The sequence below is a fragment of the Tachyglossus aculeatus genome, chromosome 15 (genome assembly GCF_015852505.1).
Source record: "Tachyglossus aculeatus isolate mTacAcu1 chromosome 15, mTacAcu1.pri, whole genome shotgun sequence".
NCBI classification, from domain to species: Eukaryota; Metazoa; Chordata; class Mammalia; order Monotremata; family Tachyglossidae; genus Tachyglossus; species Tachyglossus aculeatus.
In genome coordinates, this window is record NC_052080.1 from 5,855,531 (window position 1) to 5,878,085 (window position 22,555).

Below are 22,555 nucleotides of genomic sequence, written 5' to 3' on the forward strand. Positions count from 1 at the left end.
CATGGGACACGCTGATCACCTTGTATTCCCCCCCCCCCCCCCGCGCTTAGAACAGTGCTTTGCACATAGTAAGCGCTTAACAAATGCCAAGGAGTTGGAGGTCGTGGGTTCTAATCCCACTTGTCTGCTGGGTGACCTTGGGCAAATCACTTCACTTCTCTGGGCCTCAGTGCCCTCATCTGGAAAATGGGGATGAAGACTGTGAGCCCCACGTGGGACAAGCTGATCACCTTGTATTCCCTCGCCCCCAGTGCTCAGAACAGTGCTTTGCATATAGTAAGCACTTAATAAATGCCAAGGAGTTGGAGGTCGTGGGTTCTAATCCCACTTGTCTGCTGGGTGACCTTGGGCAAATCACTTCACTTCTCTGGGCCTCAATTCCCTCATCTGGAAAATGGGGATGAAGACTGTGAGCCCCGAGTGGGACAACCTGATCACCTTGTATCCCCCCCACCACCGCTTAGAACAGTGCTTTGCACATAGTAAGCACTTAATAAATGCCAAGGAGTTAGAGGTCGTGGGTTCTAATCCCACTTCAATCAATCAATCGTATTTATTGAGCGCTTACTGTGTGCAGAGCACTGTACTAAGCGCTTGGGAAGTACAAGTTGGCAACATACAGAGACGGTCCCTACCCAACAGTGGGCTCACAGTCTAGAAGGGGGTAGAGGTCGTGGGTTCTAATTCCACTCACCCCACTTGTCTGCTGGGTGACCTTGGGCAAGTCACTTCACTTCTCTGGGCCTCAGTTCCCTCATCTGGAAAATGGGGATGAAGACTGTGAGCCCCACGTGGGACACGCTGATCACCTTGTATTCCCCCCCCCCCAGCGCTCAGAACAGTGCTTGACACATAGTAAAGCGCTTAACAAGTGCCAAGGAGTTGGAGGTCGTGGATTCTAATCCCACTTGTCTGCTGGGTGACCTTGGCCAAGGCACTTCACTTCTCTGGGCCTCAGTGCCCTCATCTGGAAAATGGGGATGAAGACTGTGAGCCCCATGTGGGACAAGCTGATTGTCTTGTATCCCCCCTCCCCCAGCACTTAGAACAGTGCTTGACACATAGTAAGCGCTTAACAAATGCCAAGGAGTTGGAGGTCGTGGGTTCTAATCCCACTTGTCTGCTGGGTGACCTTGGGCAAATCACTTCACTTCTCTGGGCCTCAGTTCCCTCATCTGGAAAATGGGGATGAAGACTGAGCCCCTCATGGGACAACCTGATCACCTTGTAAACCCCCCACCAGCACTTAGAACAGTGCTTTGCACATAGTAAGCACTTAATAAATTCCAAGGAGTTAGAGGCCGTGGGTTCTAATCCCACTTCCATCAATCAATCGTATTTATTGAGCGCTTACTGTGTGCAGAGCACTGTACTAAGCGCTTGGGAAGTACAAGTTGGCAACATATAGAGACGGTCCCTACCCAACAGCGGGCTCATTCGCGGCCAGATGTTCTGAATTTCCCTTTGCATTTTCACACTACGTAACCTCTGTTGAGAAGCAACTTGGCCTAGTGGACGGAGCACAGGCCTGGGCATCAGAAGGACCTGGGTTCTAATCCTGGTCTTGTTGTATGGACAGTGCTCTGCACACAGTAAGCGCTCAATAAATACGATTGAATGAATGAACCCCGGGCACGTCGCTTCACTTCTCTGGGCCTCAGTTCCCTCATCTGTAAAATGAGGATTAAGACTGTGAGACAGGGGCTGTGCCCAACCTGATTATCTTGTATGTACCCCAACGCTTAGTACAGTGCCTGGCACATAGTAAGTGCTTAACAAATATGAGAAAAAAAAAAGGAAGGGTAACAAGGATTTGAACATTACCTACCTAGGCAGATAAAGAGCTATTCTTTGTACTTGTACAAAGCGCTTACTGTGTGCAGAGCACTGTACTAAGCGCTTGGGAAGTACAAGTTGGCATCAGCCCGCTCTGTACTGCCGGGGGCTGAGGCATGTGTTCCCTACCTCCTTCCCCGCCCCACAGCACCTGCATATATATTTGTACAGATTTATTACTCCATTTATTTACTTGTACATATTTACTATTCTGTTTATTTTGTTAGTGATGTGCATATATAGCTTTAATTCTATTTGTTCTGACGATTTTTGACACCTGTCTCCGTGTTTCATTTTGTTGTCTGTCTCCCCCTTCTAGACTGTGAGCCCATTGTTGTGTAGGGACCGTCTCTATCTGTTACCGACTTGTACTTCCCAAGCGCTTAGTACAGTGCTCCGCACACTGTAAGCGCTCAATAAATACGATTGAATGAATGAATGAATGAATATCCAGCTTCTTTCCAGGGTGACTTAACGGGTGGAGCCCAGGCTTGTGAGTCGGAAGGACCTGGGTTCTAATCCCAGCTCCGCCACGTGTTTGCTGTGTGACCTTGGGCAAGCCACTTCACTTCTCTGGGCCTCAGTTACCTCATCTGTGAAACTGGGATTAAGAGTGTGAGCCCTCTGTGGAACGGGGGCTGTGTCCAACCTGATTACCTCGTACCTAAACAAGTACCGTCATTATTATTATTATTTTATCATTACTATCATTTTCCTATTTATAGATAACAGTATGGGTAAAATGGGGGCAACATATCTGTTGTCCCTCCCATCTAGAATGCGAGCCCTATGCGGGTCAGAGATCGGGTCCAGCCTGAATTGTAATAATAATTATTATGTGTGGTCAGGGATAGTCTCTATTGCTGTATTGTTCTTTCCAAGCGCTTAGTACAGCGCTCTGCACACAGAAAGCGCTCAATCAATACGACTGAATGGATGAATGAAAGTCACCACTTCTCTGGCCTCAGTTCCCTCCTCTGTAAAATGGGGATGAAGACTGCGAGCCCCACCGTGGGACAACCTGCTGACCTTGCGCTTTGAACAGTGCTTGGCACATAGTAAGCCCTTAAAAAAATACCATTATTATTATTATTATTATTATTATTATTATTATTATTAGTGCTCAGCACTTAAAACAGTGCTTGGCACTTAGTAATCAATCAATCAATCATCCTATTTATTGAGCGCTTACTGTGCGCAGAGCACTGTACTAAGCACTTGGGAAGTACAAGTTGGCAACATATAGAGACAGTCCCTACCCAACAGTGGGCTCACAGTCTAAAAAGGGGGAGACAGAGAACAAAACCAAACATCCTAACAAAATAAAATAAATAGAATAGATATGTACAAGTAAAATAAATAAATAAATAAATAAATAGAGTAATAAATATGTACAAACACATATACATATATACAGTAAGTGCTTGTGAGGCCTGCTGTGGCCTAGGGGAAAGGTAACAGCCTTGAAAGGCAGGAAACCTGGGTTCGTTCATTCATTCATTCAATCGTATTTATTGAGCGCTTACTGTGTGCAGAGCACTGGACTAAGCGCTTGATAATAACGATGGGTTCTAATTCCCTCTGGTATGAGAGTTAAAAAAAATTGTAAATACAGAGGAAGGTATAGAATAAATAACCTAGGAGTGCTGAGATAAAATTCTAGAGAAGCAGCGTGGCTCAGTGGGAAGAGCCCGGGCTTTGGAGTCAGAGGTCATGGGTTCAAATCCCGACTCCGCCAATTGTCAGCTGTGTGACTTTCAGTAAGTCACTTCACTTTTCTGGGCCTCAGTTACCTCATCTGTAAAATGGGAATGAAAACTGTGAGCCCCCCGTGGGACAACCTGATCACCCTGTGAGCCCACTGTTGGGTAGGGACTGTCTCTATATGTTGCCAACTTGTACTTCCCAAGCGCTTAGTACAGTGCTCTGCACACAGTAAGCGCTCAATAAATACGATTGATTGATTGATTGTAACCTCCCCCAGCGCTTAGAACAGTTTTGCACATAGTAAGCGCTTAACAAATACCATCATTATTATTAAATTCATTCATTCATTCAATCGTATTTATTGAGCACTTACTGTGTGCAGAGCACTGGACTAAGTGCTTGGGAAGTACAAGTTGGGAACATATAGAGACGGTCCCTACTGAAGAACAGGCTCACAATTTAGGTCTATTTATTATTATTATTATTATTATTATTATTATTATTATTATTATTAGAGCGCGCCCCATAGGGCCTCGACTCCTCGGGGGCGGGGCCGTCCGCGTTCGCAGAGCTGTGATTGGCGGCGTCCGGGGGCCTCCGATCGCTGATTGGCTGAGAAGGGGCGACTCTCGGTTTCCATGGGGGGCGGGGCCGGCCTCGTGCTCGGGGCTGTGATTGGCGGTGGGAAGGGACTTACGGTCGCTGATTGGCTGAGAAGGCGCGGCGCTCGGTTACCATGGGGGGCGGGGCCGGCCTCGTGTTCGGGGCTGTGATTGGCGGCGGGCGGGGACCTCCGGTCGCTGATTGGCTGAAAAAGGGGCGGTGCTCGGTTTCCATGGGGGGCGGGGCCGGCCGCGTGCGCGGGACTGCAATTGGCTGCGGGCGTGGACCTCTGGAAGCTGATTGGCTGAGGAAAGGACAGAGCTCGGTTTCCATGGGGAGGCGGGGCCTGCCTTGTGCTCGGGACTGCGATTGGCTGCGGGTGTGGACCTCCGGACGCTGATTGGCTGAGGAAGGGGCGGTGCTCGGTTTCCATGGGTGGGCGGGGCCGGCCTCGTGCGCGGGACTTCGATTGGCTGCGGGCGTGGACCTCCGGACGCTGATTGGCTGAAGGAGGCGCGGCGCTCGGTTTCCATGGGGCGGAGGCGGAGCCTGGAGGGGACGGGCGGGGCCGACCTCGTTCCCGGTCGCTGATTGGCTGAGAAGGGGCGGAGCTCGTTTTCCGTGGCGGGGCGTGGCCGCGATTGGCGGCGGGCGGGGACCTCCGGGCGCTGATTGGCTGAGGGGGGCGCGGCGCTCGGTTTCCATGGGGCGGCGGCGGGGCTTGGCGGGGCGGGCGCATGCGCGGAGGGCCGTTCGCGGGACTTTGACGGGGCCGCCGGTGGAGCGGTTGGTCCTTAGCGGCGGCGAGCGGCGGCGGGGCTACTGGGACCCGTTGGCCCGTTAGCCCCGTCGGGGACACGTGACTCCACAACGACACCCTCATACAGGTGCGTCACCCTCCGATGCTCCGCGCAGCAGCATGCTGACATCTCATTCATTCATTCAATCAATCAATCAGTCAATCAATCGTATTTATTGAGCGCTTACTCTGTGCAGAGCACCGTACTAAGCGCTTGGGAAGTCCAAATTGGCAACATCTAGAGACGGTCCCTACCCAACAGCGGGCTCACAGTCTAAAAGGGGGAGACGGAGAACAAAACCAAACGTACTAACAAAATAAAATAAATAGAATAGATAGGTACAAGCAAAATAAATAGAGTAATAAATATGTGCAAACATATATACAGGTATAAGTAATACCTGTGAAGCCCTGAAAATGCCAATCCCACGTAATAACAAATTCTCCAGGTAGTCACAGATATCGTTTTTGTTAGTTGGCTCACAAAGGACTGTTTAAAAAAATGTGGGTTCTGCAGAAATATTTTCCAATCTGATGTGTGGTTTGCCCCATACAGACATGAATTTATTGTTTTGGAGGTCAGGGAGTCCTGTCTGCCAACTTTATTGTGCTCAGGACTTGGTACAGTGCTCTGTGCATAGCCCTCCATAAATACCGTTATTGATCGAATCCTTCATTTCAGCGACATTACAAAAGGCTGTCTTTTAAGTACGGTAGGATTAACATTCTTCATTCATTCAGTCAATCAGTCGTATTTATTGAGCGCTTACTGTGTGCAGAGCACTGGACTAAGTGCTTGGGAAGGCCAAGTTGGCAACATCGAGAGACGGTCCCTACCCAACAGCGGGCTCTCAGTCTAGAAGGGGGAGACAGACAACAAAGCAAAACGTACTAACAAAGTAAAATAAATAGAATAGATATGTACAAGTAAAATAAATAAATAGAGTAATAAATATGTACAAAATCGAGCGTTTACTGTGTGCCGAGCACTGGACTAAGCGCCTGGGAGGTGCAGGTTGCCTCCAGGAGGCCTTCCCAGACTGAGCCCCTTCCTTCCTCTCCCCTTCGTCCCCCTCTCCATCCCCCTCATCTTACCTCCTTCCCTTCCCCACAGCACCTGTATAGATGACTGTACATATTTATTACTTTATTTATCTTACTTGTACAGATCTATTCTATTTATTTTATTTTGTTAGTATGTTTGGTTTTGTTCTCCGTCTCCCCCTTCTAGACTGTGAGCCCACTGTTGGGTAGGGACCGTCTCTAGATGTTGCCAACTTGGACTTCCCAAGCGCTTAGTACGGTGCTCTGCACACATTAAGCGCTCAATAAATACAATTGATTGATTGATTCCTCTCCCCCTCGTCCCCCTCTCCATCCCCCCCCATCTTGCCTCCTTCCCTTCCCCACAGCACCTGTATAGATGGATATGTCTGTACGTATTTATTGCTCTATTTATTTATTTTACTTGGACCTATCTATTCTATTTATTTTATTTTGTTAGTATGTTTGGTTTTGTTCTCCGTCTCCCCCTTTTAGACTGTGAGCCCACTGTTGAGTAGGGACCGTCTCTATATGTTGCCAACTTGTACTTCCCAAGCGCTTAGTACAGTGCTCTGCACACAGTAAATGCTCAATAAATACAATTGATTGATTCCTCTCCCCCTCGTCTCCCTCTCCATCCCCCCCATCTTGCCTCCTTCCCTTCCCCACAGCACCTGTATAGATGGATCTATGTCTGTACATATTTATTACTCTATTTTACTTGGACCTATCTATTCTATTTATTTTGTTTTGTTAGTATGTTTGGTTTTGTTCTGTCTCCCCCTTCTAGACTGTGAGCCCACTGTTGGGTAGGGACCGTCTCTCGATGTTGCCAACTTGGACTTCCCAAGCGCTTAGTACAGTGCTCTGCACACAGTACATTTTTTAAATAAAAAAAACATAGAGAGACATTGGACTCATTTCATTCATTCATTCATTCGGTCGTTCAGGCGCACTTACTGAGCACTCACTGTGTGCGGAGCCCCGCGCTAAGCGCTTGGGAAGGACAGCTGATCGGTCGTTCATCGTATTTACTGAGCGCCTACCGCGTGCTGAGCCCTGCGCTAAGCGCTCGGAAAGGACAAGTCGGCAACCAGATTCATTCATTCGGTCGTATTGATTGAGCGCTTAATCAGTCATTCAGTCGTATTTACTGAGCGCCTGCTGTGTGCGGACCACTGCGCTAAGCGCTCACTATGTGCCAGGCACTGTACTAAGTGCTGGAGTTAGTGGTTAAGAAAAGGCAACTGCTGGTGAAAGCCTAATATTTCTGAATTTTGTAAGTGTCTACACACTTTGCCATTTAACGACCTTAAGTGGATCCTGTAAGTGTCTACACACTTTGCCATTTAATGACCTTAAGTGGATCCTGTGTCTACACACTTTGCCATTTAACCATCTTAAGTGGATCCTGTAAGTGTCTACACACTTTGCCATTTAACGACCTTAAGTGGATCCTGTAAGTGTCTACACACTTTGCCATTTAACGACCTTAAGTGGATCCTGTAAGTGTCTACACACTTTGCCATTTAACGACCTTAAGTGGATCCTGTAAATGTCTACACAATTTGCCATTTAATGACCTTAAGTGGATCCTGTAAGCTTCTACACACTTTGCCATTTAACGACTTTAAGTGGATCCTGTAAGTGTGTACACACTTTGCCATTTAATGTCCTTAAGTAGATCCTGTAAGTGTCTACACACTTCGCCATTTAACAACCTTAAGTGGATTTGGAACCTGGCAGGCCTGGTCTACAGACCTGTCTACAGACTTTGCCATTTAGCGACCTTAAGTGGATTCTGTAAGTGTCTACGCACTTTGCCATTTAATGACCTTAAGTAGGTCCTGTAAGCATCTACACACTTTGCCATTTTAATGACTTTAAGTGGATCCTGTAAGTGTCTACACACTTTGCCATTTCTAGACTGTGAGCCCGCTGTTGGGTAGGGACTGTCTCTATATTATTGCTAACTTGTACTTCCCAAGCGCTTAGTACAGTGCTCTGCACACAGTAAGTGCTCAATAAATATGAATGAATGAACGACCTTAATTGGATCCTGTAAGTGTCTACACACTTTGCCATTTAACGACCTTAATTGGATCCTGTGTCTACACACTTTGCCATTTAACGACCTTAAGTGGATCCTGTAAGCATCTACACACTTTGCCATTTAACGACTTGAAGTGGATCCTGTAAGCGTCTACACACTTTGCCATTTAACGACTTTAAGTGGATCCTGTAAGTGTCTACACACTTGGCCATTTAGCGACCTTAAGTGGATTTGGAACCTGGCAGGCCTTAAGCTCCTCCTCCTCCTGTTCCTTAAACCTGCTAGAGGAAGATGAAAAACAACAATCGGGAAGCAGTTTAGAAGATTGTAGGCTCTTGAGGACCGTGTGAGTGTTTGTGTGTGTGTGTTTGGATGCGGCATCAATTTTTTACAATAATGTTGGGAATGTGAGCAACGTCTCCACCATCCATTTTTAATGTCAAGGGCTTTAAAAAAGTAATCGGGTTGAGGCAAGGCGATACCTTGAGTTCGGCACTGTAGTTTAAATGCTGTAATCTGGTTTAAACCCCTAGAAACGAAAACGCTGGCGCGAAGATCCACGGACTTATTGAATGAATAGCGTAGAAGATGGTTAATTGTTGTTTCACCTTCATGTAATGATTGCATTAGATGCGTGTCAATATTATCAATAGAGAAGCAGCGTGGCTCAGTGGAAAAGAGCCCGGGCTTTGGAGTCAGAGGTCATGGGTTCAAATCCCGGCTCCGCCACTTGTCTGCTGTGTGACTCTGGGCAAGTCACTTCACTTCTCCGTGCCTCAGTTCCCTCATCTGTGAAATGGGGATGAAGACTGTGAGCCCCCCCGTGGGGCAACCTGATCACTTTGTAACCTCCCCAGCGCTTAGAACAGTGCTTTGCACATAGTAAGTGCTTAATAAATGCCATCATTATTATTATTAACATAGGACCAGGATTAATCCGGTGAAAGAGCACTTGTCCTCTAGACTGTAAACCCGTTCTCTGCACACAGTAAGCGCTCAATAAATACGATTGATTGATCATGGGCAGGGAATGTGTCTACCGACTCTGTTATAGAAGCGGCGGGGCTCAGTGGAAAGAGCCCAGGCTTTGGAGTCAGAGGTCATGGGTTCAAATGCCGGCTCCGCCAATTGTCAGCTGTATCATCATCATCAATCGTATTTATTGAGCGCTTACTATGTGCAGAGCACTGTACTAAGCGCTTGGGAAGTACAAATTGGCAACATATAGAGACAGTCCCTACCCAACAGTGGGCTCACAGTCTAAAAGCTGTATGACTTTGGGCAAGTCACTTCACTTCCTTCCCTTCCCCACAGCACCTGTATATATGTATATATGTTTGTACATGTTTATTACTCTATTTATTTTACTTGTACATATCTATTCTATTTATTTTATTTTGTTAGTATGTTTGGTTTTGTTCTCTGTCTCCCCCTTCTAAACTGTGAGCCCACTGTTGGGTAGGGACCGTCTCTATGTGTTGCCAACTTGTACTTCCCAAGCGCTTAGTAAAGTGCTCTGCACACAGTAAGCGCTCAATAAATACGATTGATTGATTCACTTCCCTGTGCCTCAGTTACCTCATATGTAAAATGGGGATTAAGACTGTGAGCCCCACATAATAATAATGATGGTATTTATTAAGCACTTACTATGTGCAAAGCACTGTTCTAAGCACTGGGGAGGTTACAAGGTGATCAGGTTGTCCCCCGTGGGGCTCACGGTCAATCCCCATTTTACAGATGAGGTAACTGAGGCACAGAGTAGTTAAGTGACTTGCCCAAGGTCACACAGCTGACAATTAGTGGAGCCGGGATTCGAACCCATGACCTCTGACTCCAAAGCCCAGGCTCATTCCACTGAGCCACGCCGCGTGATTACCTTGTAACCTCCCCACCGCTTAGAACAGTGCTTTGCACATAGTAAGTGCTTAACAAATGCCATTATAATAATAATAATAATTATTATTACTGGCTAGAACTCGAGCCTGAGCATCAAAAGGCCATGGGTTCTAATTCTGCTTCTGCCACTTATCTGCTCTGTGACCTTGGGAAGTCACCTAACTTCTCTGTGCCTCACTTCCCTCATCTGTAAAGCGGGGATGGAGACTGTGAGCCCCACGTGGGACAGGGACTATGTCCAACCCGATTTGCTTGTATATCCACCTGTACAGTAAGCGCTTAGTACAGTGCTCTGCACACAATAAGCGCTCAATCAATCAATCAATCGTATTTATTGAGCACTTACTGTGTGCAGAGCACTGTACTAAGCTCAATAAATACGATTGAATGAATGAATTTACCAAACACCACTATTATTAGTATTATCATTCTATTATGCCTCCCCAAACGCCCAGTCCAGTGCTCTGCACCCAGTAAGCGCTCAATAAATATGATCGCGTAGTTGAGTCCTCTTTTTTAAAAGCCTCACCTCTGCCACCGCTTAACTGTAGCCCCTATAACTCTCTGTGCCCCAATTTACTCATCAGTTAATGACGGTACTGTAATGACTTCTCACCTCCCTACTTCATCATCATCATCAGTCGTATTTATTGAGCGCTTACTATGTGCAGAGCACTGTACTAAGCGCTTGGGAAGTACAAATTGGCAACATATAGAGACAGTCCCTACCCAACAGTGGGCTCACAGTCTAAAAGGGGGAGACAGAGAACAAAACCAAACATACTAACAAAATAAAATAAATAGAACAGATATGTACAAATAAAATAAATAAATAAATAAATAGAGTAAAAGAATACTTCTGAGGACCTGTGACGATTAAAGAGAATGTCTGCAAATCATCATCATCAATCGTATTTATTGAGCGCTTACTATGTGCAGAGCACTGTACTAAGCGCTTGGGAAGTACAAATTGGCAACATATAGAGACAGTCCCTACCGAACAGTGGGCTCACTTTGAGATCCTGGGAAGGAAGCGACAGGTTAAATACAAACTACCCCTTTATTGTATGAAAAGCCTCACAAACTTCCCTAAAACTCTGTAAAATCCCCGAGAAGCAGGGAGATAAACAGCGGCTTCCAGGTAGCAGGGAGAAAATGACAAGACCAAGGCCACAAGATAAATGAGTTACTGAGCCGGGACAACTGAACAGTCCCCTTGCCCTGTCTCTAGTTAATCACCATCAATCGTATTTATTGAGCGCTTACTGTGTGCAGAGCACTGTACTAAGCGCTTGGGAAGTACAAGTCGGCAACATATAGAGACAGTCCCTACCCAACAGTGGGCTCACAGTCTAAAAGGTTAATATATAACCTTTCTAAATATATACAGTTTATATTTATATTTATAAATTTAAATTTATATAGTTAATATATAGAGAATATGAGGTGGGAGTGAAAATGCCAAATTTGCATGTTTATTGACTCCCCCCCCACCCCTTTTTCCCTTCTACCTCTTAAGATTAGTGGTTAAGCGATCAGTACAGTGCTCTGCACACAGAAAGGGCTCAATAAATATGGCTGAATGAATGGTTTTTTGTAGGTGAGCATCTCAGATTTGACTCCCCCTTTTAGACTGTGAGCCCACTGTTGGGTAGGGACTGTCTCTATATGTTGCCAATTTGTACTTCCCAAACGCTTAGTACAGTGCTCTGCACACAGTAAGCGCTCAATAAATACGATTGGTGATTGATGATGACAGAATTACCCCTAGCGAGAAGGGAAGAATGCTGGGGCAGTTGTTTAAAAAACCATCCGCACATCATCATCATCATCATCAATCGTATTTATTGAGCGCTTACTATGTGCAGAGCACTGTACTAAGCGCTTGGGAAGTACAAATTGGCAACATATAGAGACAGTCCCTACCCAACAGTGGGCTCACAGTCTAAAAGTGGGCGCACATCCGCCAAGCTAGCTCCCTTCCTCCCTTCAAAGCCCTACGGAGAGCTCACCTCCTCCAGGAGGCCTTCCCACACTGAGCCCCCTTTTTCCTCTCTTCCCTATCCCACCTCTGCCCTACCTCCTTCCCCTCCCCACAGCAGTTGCATATATTTGTGCAGATTTATTACTCTATTTTACTCGTACATATTTACTATTCTATTTATTTTGTTAATGATGTGCATATATAGCTTTAATTCTATTTGTTCTGATGATTTTGACGCCTGTCTCCATGTTTTGTTTCGTTGTCTGTCTCCCCCTTCTAGACTGTGAGCCCGTTGGGGGGTAGGGACCGTCTCTAGATGGGGCCGACTTGTACTTCCCAATAATAATAATGATGGCATTTGTTAAGCGCTTACTATGTGCACTGTTCTAAGCGCCGAAGCGCTTAGTACATTGCTCTGCACACAGTAAGCGCTCAGTAAATACGACTGAATGAATACCTGTGGTTCCCCATCTAGATTCTGCCACCCGGCTCAAAGAGCTCGAGGAAAGATTGCTTTGTCTCGGACGTTGGAAATCAGCTTCCCTTTCATTCAGTTGTATTTATTGAGCGCTTACTGTGTGCAGAGCACTGTGCTAAGCGCTTGGGAAGTACAAGTTTGAAACCTCCTTTCCACCCGCGGTCTTCTTGACCTGTCAAACAGAAACCCAAGAGGTCGGGATTAAGTTGAGGAACAGGTAGAACTACTCGACGCCGGAAGGCTGTTAACTTTTTGGCAGGCAGTTTCTATTAGACCTTTTGTTAATAATAATAATAATAATGATAGCATTTATTAAGCGCTTACTATGTGCAAAGCACTGTTCTAAGCGCTGGGGAGGTTACAAGGTGATCAGGTGGTCCCACAGGGGGCTCACAGTCTTCATCCCCATTTTACAGATGAGGTAACTGAGGCCCAGAGAAGTCAAGTGACTTGCCCAAAGTCACACAGCTGACGAGTGGTGGAGCTGGGATTTGAACCCAGGACCTCTGACTACAAAGCCCGGGCTCTTTCCACTGCTTCAACAATTAATCAGCGTGCAGTTTAATATTAACATGCGCAGTGGATTCCAAGGTGAATGGGAATGTCTCTGCTTATAGAGAAGCAGGATTCTAAGTGGAAAGAGCAGGGGCTTTGGAGTCAGAGGTCATGGGTTCAAATCCCGCCTCCGCCAGTTGTCAGTTGTGTGACTTTGGGCAAGTCACTTCACTTCTCTGGGCCTCAGTTCCCTCACCTGTAAAATGGGGATTAAGACTATGAGCCCCCTGTGGGACAACCTGATCACCTAGTAACCTCCCCAGCACTTAGAACAGTGCTCTGCACATAGTAAGCGCTTAACAAATTCCTTCAATCGTATTTATTGAGCGCTTACTACGTGCAGAGCACTGTACAAAGCGCTTGGGAAGTACAAGTTGGCAACATATAGAGACGGTCCCTACCCAACAGTGGGCTCACAGTCTAGAATGCCATCATTATTATTATGGTTGTGCTTTTCCAAGCGCTTAGTACAGTGCTCTGTGCACCGTTAATGCTCAGTAAATACAATTGAATGAATTTGGGGAATACTGTTTTTTTCTAACAGAATTTGATCATCATATTTCATTTGGAATGAATTAAAAAGTAGGTTTTTTTAATATTGGGTTAAAAGTGAATTTCAAAAATGAACAGAAGGTTAAAGATTTAAGGAAAATATTAAAACGGGAGAAAAATGTATATGAGAAGCTTCCTGACTAAAGGAGTTACATTGCTCTATCTGGAACAGATAGCTAAAGAATTTCATTCACAGCTCATTGTTGGGTAGGGAATGCCTCTATTTGTTGCTGAATTGTACTTTCCAAGAGCTTAATACAGTGCTCTGCACACAGTAAGCGCTCAATAAATACGATTGAATGAATGAATAAGATGATGAATGAGATAACTGATGTATTTTTGCAGAAGAATAGCACTTGTCTACATAGAAAGGAATATACAAGAGGCACATTGTAAGCGCTTAACAAATACCAACATTATTATTTTACCAAATATTGGATGGGCAAAAGAGTTTAAACCATTTTTGCTTTTTTAGGAAGGCTAGGCATGAAAATCTTAAGGATTTTTGTGCCTGAAAATAAGTATCAGATCAATATCAATGCTGAGACGTATGCATCATCACCTAAGTTTTCAGAGCGGCATTCACAAATTCGTCTTCAAAAAGACAGTGTCACCTGTGTTTTTGTATCTCTTTTTTTTTTCCTCTATTCAATTGGAGACAGGTGCAGTCACTATCTGAACGTTTTCTGGAAGGATGAATGCTTTTTGAGTCGAGAGAAGTTGAATCTAGCGACTTACAAAGGAAAAGCTTGTGGGAAGGGAAGGAATTGCAGAGCATATAGGGAATTGCCTTATTTCAGTTTGTTAATCTGGGAACTAAAAGAATGAACAAAATGCAATATGTAATTTTAAATTTATTGGCTCACAGAGCAAAAGCGTTGATATTCCTTGACATAGGGAAGGGATTCCTTGTTTTGATGCCTGTTTATTTGTTTTGATATCCATCTCCCCCCTTCTAGACTGCGATGAGCCCGGCGTGGGCAGGGATTGTCCCTCTTTATTGCTGAATTGCACTTTCCAAGTGCTTAGTACAGTGCTCTGCTCACAGTAAGTGCTCAATAAATACGATTGAATGAATGAATGAAAATTTCTTCTCTATTTCTTATCAGTTGATTGCTGTGTTTTTTGTGTTTTTTCAAGCATATCATTTCCCATTCCTAGTCTTACTGTTGGGGAGTACTTCAGGTTCTCCCCCCCACCGTTTTACTTTTGGAGGATCTCTTAGCCTTATTGACTACTGATATCAAAAATAGAAAAGGGAAGCTATGAAATATTAATCAAAAAATTAAAAGCATTGGCTGACTTTGCCCTGTCACCTGAGGTTTAGCTGCAGGGTTCCTTCCCCAAGTATAATGACGCGCATATATCTATAATTCTATTTATCTATTTTGATGTTATCGATGTTACTGTTTTGTTTTGTTGTCTGGCTCCCCCTTCTAGACTGTGAGCCCGTTGTTGGGTAGGGATTGTCAGCGCTTAGAACAGTGCTTTGCACATAGTAAGCGCTTAATAAATGCCGTCATTATTATTATTGTTGTTGTCTCTGTTGCCGGATTGTACTTTCAAAGCATTTAGTACAGTGCTGCGCACACAGTAAGCGCTCAATAAATACATTTGAATGAATGAATGAAATAGGAAGTTAAGCAAATCTATGGTCACTCCCTGCTTCTTTGGAACATATAATAATCTTGTCCTGAGATGGTTATTCGCAGATTATTTGCTAGGCTACCCTATTTAGAAGCAAACACTGCTTCACAAATGGTGGTCACCGTAATTAGCAGTGTGTGGGGTTTTTTTTTTTTTGCTTTTGTTTTTGAAGCAGTGAGTCTTTTATGTTTCATTGCTGTGTTATGAAACGGCTATCTGTCCGGCAGAAGGAAGTGGGTGGTTGCAGAGATATATGCTTTCTTTTTTTTTTTTTAACCATGGCTCAGCTCATTTCACCAGAACGGTTGAGTGCCTCGTATCTCTGCATGGTGTCCTTTAAATAGAATCATTTATAGGCTAGAAAGAGTCTTTATTCTGCTAGGAATATAAGGCATCCTTAGATAGTAGGAGGTGAGGGTGGTTTCAAGTAGTGATGCTTACTGGGAGAAGGCTTCATGCAACAGTGGTGGGGGTTTTTTAATATCTCCTGTAGAATTCATTCATTCAGTTGTTTTTATTGAGCACTTACTGTGTGCAGAGCACTGTACTCAGTGCTTGGGAAAGTACAATGCAACAGTAAGCAGCGATTCCCTGCGGGCAACAAGCTCACAGTCTAAATAATAATAATAATAATAATAGTGATGGAATTCATTAAGCGCTTACTATGTGCAGAGCACTGTTCTAAGCGCTGGGGAGGATACAGGGTGATCAGGTTGTCCCACGGGGGGCTCACAGTCTTAATCCCCATTTTACAGATGAGGTAACTGAGGCCCAGAGAAGTTAAGTGACTTGCCCAAGATCACACAGCAGACATGTGGCAGAGTCGGGATTCGAACCCATGACCTCTGACTCCAAAGCCCGGGCTCTTTCCACTGAGCCACGCTGCTTCCCTAAATGAAATAATGATGAATATCCTTTCGATAATGAAAGGATAGTGTACTGCTTCTTAAGTGGAAGGTACCTGGGATATGTAGTAGTGATGGTAGTAATAGTAATTTTTGTCAAGCACACAATCAGTCAATCAATCAGTCGTATTTATTGAGCGCTTACTGTGTGCAGAGCACTGTACTAAGCGCTTGGGAAGTACAAGTTGGCAACATATAGAGGCGGTCCCTACCCAACAGTGGGCTCACAGTCTAGAAGGGGGAGACAGAGAACAAAACCAAACATATTAACAAAATAAAATAAATAGAATAGATATGTGCAAGTGAAATAAATAGAGTAATAAATATGTACAAACATACATATAGTGCTAGGGTAAATACAGAACTCTTGAACTCAGATATCATCAATAGTAATCATGACAGCCTTCTAGACTGTGAGCCCGTTGTCGGGTAGGGACCGTCCCTATATGTTGCTGACTTGTACTTCCCAAGTGCTTAGTACAGTGCTTTGCACACAGTAAGCGCTCAATAAATATGAATGAATAAATGAATAATGAACGCTTACTGTGTGCAAAGCACTTTACTAAGCACTGGGGAAAATAGAACAGAGATGGCAGACATGTTTCTTGCCCTCAGGGACCTTACCCCCCCCCAAGCTCCGTGGAGATACTTAGGAAATAGAGTGTTAACAACAAGGTATGCCAAATTGTACTTTCCAAGCGCTTAGTACAGTGCTCTGCACACAGTAAGCGCTCAATAAATACGATTGACTGGACAGTAGGACCACGTGGAAAACAAGAATCCAAAGCGAGAGGAAGAGGAAGGTAAATCAGTAATGAACTGCCCGTGGAAGGGGTAGTGCTCATGATCTCCCGCAGTCATCGTCAATTGTATTTATTGAGCGCTTACTGTGTGCAGAGCACTGTACTAAGCCTTGGCTCCAGACTTCCACCACCTCGGCAATGATGTGTCCACCGGCTGACCGGCCCATCGCATATCAATCAATTAACTGTCTTAATTGAGCGCTGACTGTGTGAAGGACCTTGTAAGAAGCGCTAGGGAGAGTGTACACACAGGAGTAGAACAGACACATTCCCTGCTCACGAAGGCCTTGTCTGTCATTCCTGCCTGGAGACCCTCCACCTCTGCACATAATAATAATAATAATGATAATAATAATGGCATTTGTTAAGCACTGTTCTAAGCGCTGGGGGGATACAAGGTAATCAGGTGGTCCCACGTGGGGCTCGCAGTCATCATCCCCATTTTGCAGATGAGGTAACTGAGGCCCAGAGAAGCGAAGTGACTTGCCCAAGGTCACACAGCAGACAAGTGGCGGAGCTGGGATTAGAACCCATGGCCTCTGACTCCCAAGCCCGGGCTCTTTCCACTGAGACACGCCACAAAGGATATGCTGGTGGCACTTCGCATTTTTTTTTCCCCCAAATATTGACTGTCAGAATCTTCATGTCTGCAACGGATTCCTTTTCGAAAAATTAGTTCTCTACGCAAGCAGTAAACTCAGATAACCTTATTTTCCCTTTTTGTGTCCTGTGAGGCTTAAAGTACATTTGGCTGTGTATGTTACCATGGTTACTGCAGGACACCTGATGTCCTGTTGTATATAATAGTTCTACCCTTTTGTGTCCAAAGATGATATTTTGGCACTTGTTACCATGTGTAACTATAGAGACCGATAGCTGTCCTTTGGACCCCAAATCTGGGAGGAAAAACTCTCGTGATCTTATTCTAGGTGTTATTTATTAGGAAGCGTGCTCCCTGTCTTGTTCTGGATATTATTTATTATGAAGCAGGTTCCCTATGTGAAAGCATCAGGTTTATGCTGGGTTAGAGACAGTATTGTCCAATTGCTCCCTGACCAACCTAAGACTTGGAATTGGAGAAAGGGGAGAAGGACATTTTGGGGATAAGGAAACTGAGGCCCAGGGAGGTGAAGTGCCGCAACCCCAGTCACACACCTGGCCGGTGGTTAAGAGCTGGGATTAGAACCCAAATCTCCGCATTCCCAGACCTGCTCTTTTCCCTAGGCTGCCTCAACCGCCGGGCCTTTGTCCCAAGCGAGCCCCCTCCTTCCCTTCCAATTTCTGAGTGATGTATCCCAAGCAGGTGTATCCTGTGTTCCTCACCATTCCCCTACACGCCACATGGTTTGAAAATCGTCCATAAGACCCCGTTGCTCCCGGAAAACATGAGCAGTTTGGAAGCACTGACATTTTGAAGCACAAAACGTCGAGGCTTTCCCCGACTGAGCCCTCATTTGAGAAGCCGCGGGACTCAGTGGAAAGAGCCCGGGCTTGGGAGTTAGAGGTCATGGGTTCGAATCCTGCCTCTGCCACATGTCAGCTGTGTGACCTTGGGCAAGCCACTTGACTTCTCTGTGCCTGTTACCTCATCTGTAAAATGGGGATTGAGACTGTGAGCCCCACGTGGTACAACCTGATCACCTTGTATCCTCCCCAGCGCTTAGAACAGTGCTTTGCACATAGTAAGCGCTTAACAAATACCGTTATTATCATCATTTCCTCTTCTCCCACTCCCTTTTGTGTCACCCTTGCGCATTGCTGGGGGCAGGGAATGTGTCTGTTAATTGTTGCATTGTACTCCGCAAACGGGAAGTACAGAAGCAGCATGGCTTAGTGGATAGAGCATGGGGCTGGGAGACAGAAGGACCTGGGTTCAAATCCTGCCTCCCCCACGTGCCTGCCGTGTCACCTTGGGCAAGTCATTTAACTTCTCTGGGCCTCAGTTACCTCATTTGTAAAATGGGGATTAAGACGGTGAGCCCCATTTGGGACAGGGTCCAACTTGAATCTACTCCAGCAGTTAGAACGGTGCTTGCCAAATAGTAAGCGCTTAACAAGTACCACAGTTGTTGTTATTATTATTATTAGAGTGATCTGCTCATCGCAAGCATTCAGTACATACGATTGAAGTAGTACCCTTTATTCCTCCCTCCCTCAGCTCCACAGCAGCCCCACAGCACTTACGGATGTGGAGATCCACATCCATAATGTATTTATTTATATTGTCTGCCTGCCCCTCTAGAGTGTAAGCTCGTGGAGGACAGGGATTGTGTCTAACAACTCTGTTATATTCTAATAATAATGGCATTTGTTAAGCGCTTACTATGTGCAAAGCACTGTTCTGAGTGCTGGGGGGGGGAGACATGGTGATCAGGTTGTTCCACCTGGGGCTCACAGTCTTAATCCCCATTTTACAGATGAGGGAACTGAGGCTCAGAGAAGTTAAGTGACTTGCCCAAGGTCACACAGCTGACAAGTAGCGGAGCCGGGATTCGAACCCATGACCTCCGGCTCCCAAGCCCGGTCTCTTCCCACTGAGCCACGCTGCTTGCCCAAGTGCTCAGTAAAGCGCTCTGCGTAGCGTGGCTCATTGGAAAAGAGCACGGACTTTGGAGTCAGAGGTCACGGGTTCAAATTCCGACTCTGCCAACTGTCAGCTGTGTGACTTTAGCCAAGTCAATTTACTTCTCTGGGCCTCAGTTCCCTCATCTGGAAAATGGGGATGAAGACCGTGAGCCCCCCGTGGGACAACCTGATCACCTTGTAACCTCCCCAGCGCTTAGAACAGTGCTTTGCACATAGTAAGCGCTTAATAAATGCCGTCATTGTGATTATTACAGTAAGCATTCAAAAATTGCAACTGATTCTGAGCCTCATTTCCTTCCCCAATGAGACACTCTTCCTCCACCCTCCCCGTTCAAACCCTCCTAAAATCCCATCTCCAAGAAGCCTAACCTAAGCACTTATTTCCCACATCCATCCTCCCCTCTGCACTTAAGCACTTTCTCACCCCAGCCCCACGGCACTTAAGTAAATATCCTTACAGTTTATTCTTTCCCCATCTGTCGTTCCCCCTTTTAGACTGTGAGCCCACTGTTGGGTAGGGACTGTCTCTATATGTTGCCAATTTGTACTTCCCAAGCGCTTAGTACAGTGCTCTGCACATAGTAAGCACTCAATCAATACGATTGATGATGATGATGATGGTTTAATATCTGTCTCCTCCGTGGACCGCTAGCTTGTTGTGGTCAGGGATCTCGTCCACCAACTCTTGTGTACCGTACTTTTCCCAGCGCTTAGTGCAGCGCGTTGCACACGGTGAGCACTCAAATACCCTTGATTTGATGGGAGGATAACCCCTGTCTTGCTGGGGTTGATATAAGGCGAGGAGGCTTTGGATTTTAATCGGCGTTTCGTGTCTGTCCGCCCCTCTAGACTGTAAGGAAGATGGAGGAGAGAAACGAACCTGTTGTGGGGAATGTTCTCCAAAGGGTTGGACGAGAGGTCCTGCCTATTACCTTGCAAAACAACGATAAGTGGTCAGGTGGAACGTGTTACTTTGAAAAACCAGAACAACCAGTTCCCTTTTCCCAGGGCCAAGTCCTCTCCCCGGTTTTCAGTGTTCATTGTGCGTCCGGAGCCGGGGAAACGGACCGTAACATTCTTTCCCCTTTGCCCTTTTGTATCAATGATAGGTAGTGATTTCAGTGCTTACCCTGTGCAGAGCACTGTACTAAGCGCTTGGGAGAGTACAGTGTAACAGAGTTCCCTGCCCACAAAGAGTCTGCAGTCTAGAGAAGCAGCGTGGCTCAGTGGAAGGAGCCCGGGCTTGGGACGCAGAGGTCATGGTTCGAATCCCAGCTCCGCCACATGTCTGCTGTGTGACCTTGGGGAAGTCACTTCACTTCTCTGAGCCTCCGTTCCCTCATCTGGAAAATGAGGATGAAGACTGTGAGCCCCACGGGGGACAACGTGATCACCTTGTATCCCCCCCAGCGCTTAGAACAGTGCTTTGCACATAGTAAGCGCTTCACAAATGCCAATATTATTATTAGGGACCGTACTTCTGCTTGGATAATGACCGTCTGTGCCCGCTGTTGGAAAGGAAGGAGAATTCTGAATATTCCTACTTGCAAGCTTGTCTAGGTGCAGAAATTAGATTGCGGGTAATTCACCATCCGTTCTCTGTTTTTTTGTTGTTGTTGCTGTTGCGTTTTCTGCTCAGATCCCTCTGCCTAGTTTTCCCTAATCATCATCATCATCAATCGTATTTATTGAGCGCTAACTGTGTGCAGAGCACTGTACTAAGCGCTTGGGAAGTACAAATTGGCAACATATACAGGCCCTACCCAACAGTGGGCTCACTGTAGAGTAAAAGGGGGAGACAGAGAACAAAACCAAACATACTAACAAAATAAAATAAATAGAATAGATAGGTACAAGTAAAATAAATAAATAGAGTAATAATCCCTGTGAAGTGTCTGAAACACTTGGTGCTGTATTCCAAAGCCTCTTCACCTGCTAGGAAGAGTAGAATAGAACAATGCCCACTGAGGGATAGCCCAGCCCTGGAGAAGTACAAGGCAGAGGAGTGATACATTCCCTTCAGACAAGGAGCTCGTACTTCATTCAGTCATATTTGAGTGCTGACTGTGTGCAAATCACCGTGTTAAGTGCTTTCTTCAGAGGGGGAGAGACTTAAAAATATTTAGAGAGCAATCAGAAGATGAAAACTGAATGGGAACAAGTATTTTTGTGTTTGTGACCCGTTAGACTTTTAGGTCCCATTGGGCAGGTATATTTTTGTGTTTGTAATAATAATAATAATAATGGCATCTATTAAGTGCTTACTATGTGCAAAGCACTGTTCTAAGTGCTGGGGAGGTTACAAGGTGATCAGGTTGTCCCACAGAGGGCTCACAGTCTTAATCCCCATTTTACAGATGAGGTCACTGAGGCCCAGAGAAGTGAAGTGACTTGCCCAAAGTCACACAGAAAAGCAAGTCTTGAGGGGTTAAAAAAACTGGTGGGTAAAACTGTAAAATCCCTTCCTATTTTAGACATGCAGTAGTTTTGTCTACCAACTGTTGGAATAGCCCAAGTGCATAGCACAGTTCCCTGCACAGAGTAAGTGCTCAATAAATATGATTGATTCTGGGCTCCCAAGTGAAAGGCACCATATTAGCATCAGGCAGAACCTGGGCGGAGCCGGGATTTGAACCCATGACCTCTGACTCCAAAGCCCGGGCTCTTTCCACTGAGCCACGCTGCCTGTAATTAAAGAGCGTCAAGAAGAGCCTTTAAAAAAAAATCCACTCCCAATATCATCCAGCTGCAGACAAACAGGATCCTCATCTCTCCCAAATCGGAGAACCAAAACCTTTTCTGCTGTGCTTTTTATTGCCTGGTCGACATCCTTTTTGCACGCCACCCGTTAGACTATAAGGTCCCATTGAGACTATAAGGTCCCATTGAGCAGGTACGGAATCGTTTCTTTATTCTCTTATTTCTGCAGTGCCTAGTACTGCGAACTTTACCGGGAGTTTCGGAAGTGCTGCTAATATTATAGTGGCATTAATGTACATATATACGCACCAAGGCGAGATCTAGGTAAGTGCTAGAGTTTATCTGCTTACAAGTTCATTCTAAATTGGTCCCTTCTGAGTTGCAACCTTCTACTCCTTTTTTGC

At 45.5% G+C, this 22,555-nt stretch overlaps 2 protein-coding genes across 2 annotated transcripts in view; one reads left to right on the plus strand and one right to left on the minus strand.

Moving 5' to 3' along the window:
• Window positions 1–4,054: 4,054 nt before the first annotated feature.
• On the minus strand, window positions 4,055–5,029 carry LOC119937561 (proline-rich protein 2-like). The gene has a single exon (XM_038757118.1). The coding sequence runs from the start codon at window positions 5,027–5,029 to the stop codon at window positions 4,055–4,057; it is 975 nt and encodes a 324-aa protein (XP_038613046.1).
• Window positions 5,030–12,975: 7,946 nt separating this feature from the next.
• Window positions 12,976–22,555, plus strand: part of REPS2 (RALBP1 associated Eps domain containing 2) — a 107,600-nt gene continuing 98,020 nt past the window's right edge. The window contains exons 1-5 of the mRNA XM_038757119.1: window positions 12,976–12,994; window positions 13,986–14,058; window positions 15,330–15,390; window positions 20,301–20,520; window positions 22,381–22,444. Of these exons, the coding sequence (XP_038613047.1) occupies window positions 12,976–12,994; window positions 13,986–14,058; window positions 15,330–15,390; window positions 20,301–20,520; window positions 22,381–22,444 (437 nt within the window). The remainder of the gene's footprint in view (window positions 12,995–13,985; window positions 14,059–15,329; window positions 15,391–20,300; window positions 20,521–22,380; window positions 22,445–22,555) is intronic.

Coding starts and splice junctions, on each gene's coding strand:
- LOC119937561 (XM_038757118.1), bottom strand. CDS start 5,029: ATGAGGGTGTCGTTGTGGAGTCACGTGTCCCCGACGGGGCTAACGGGC.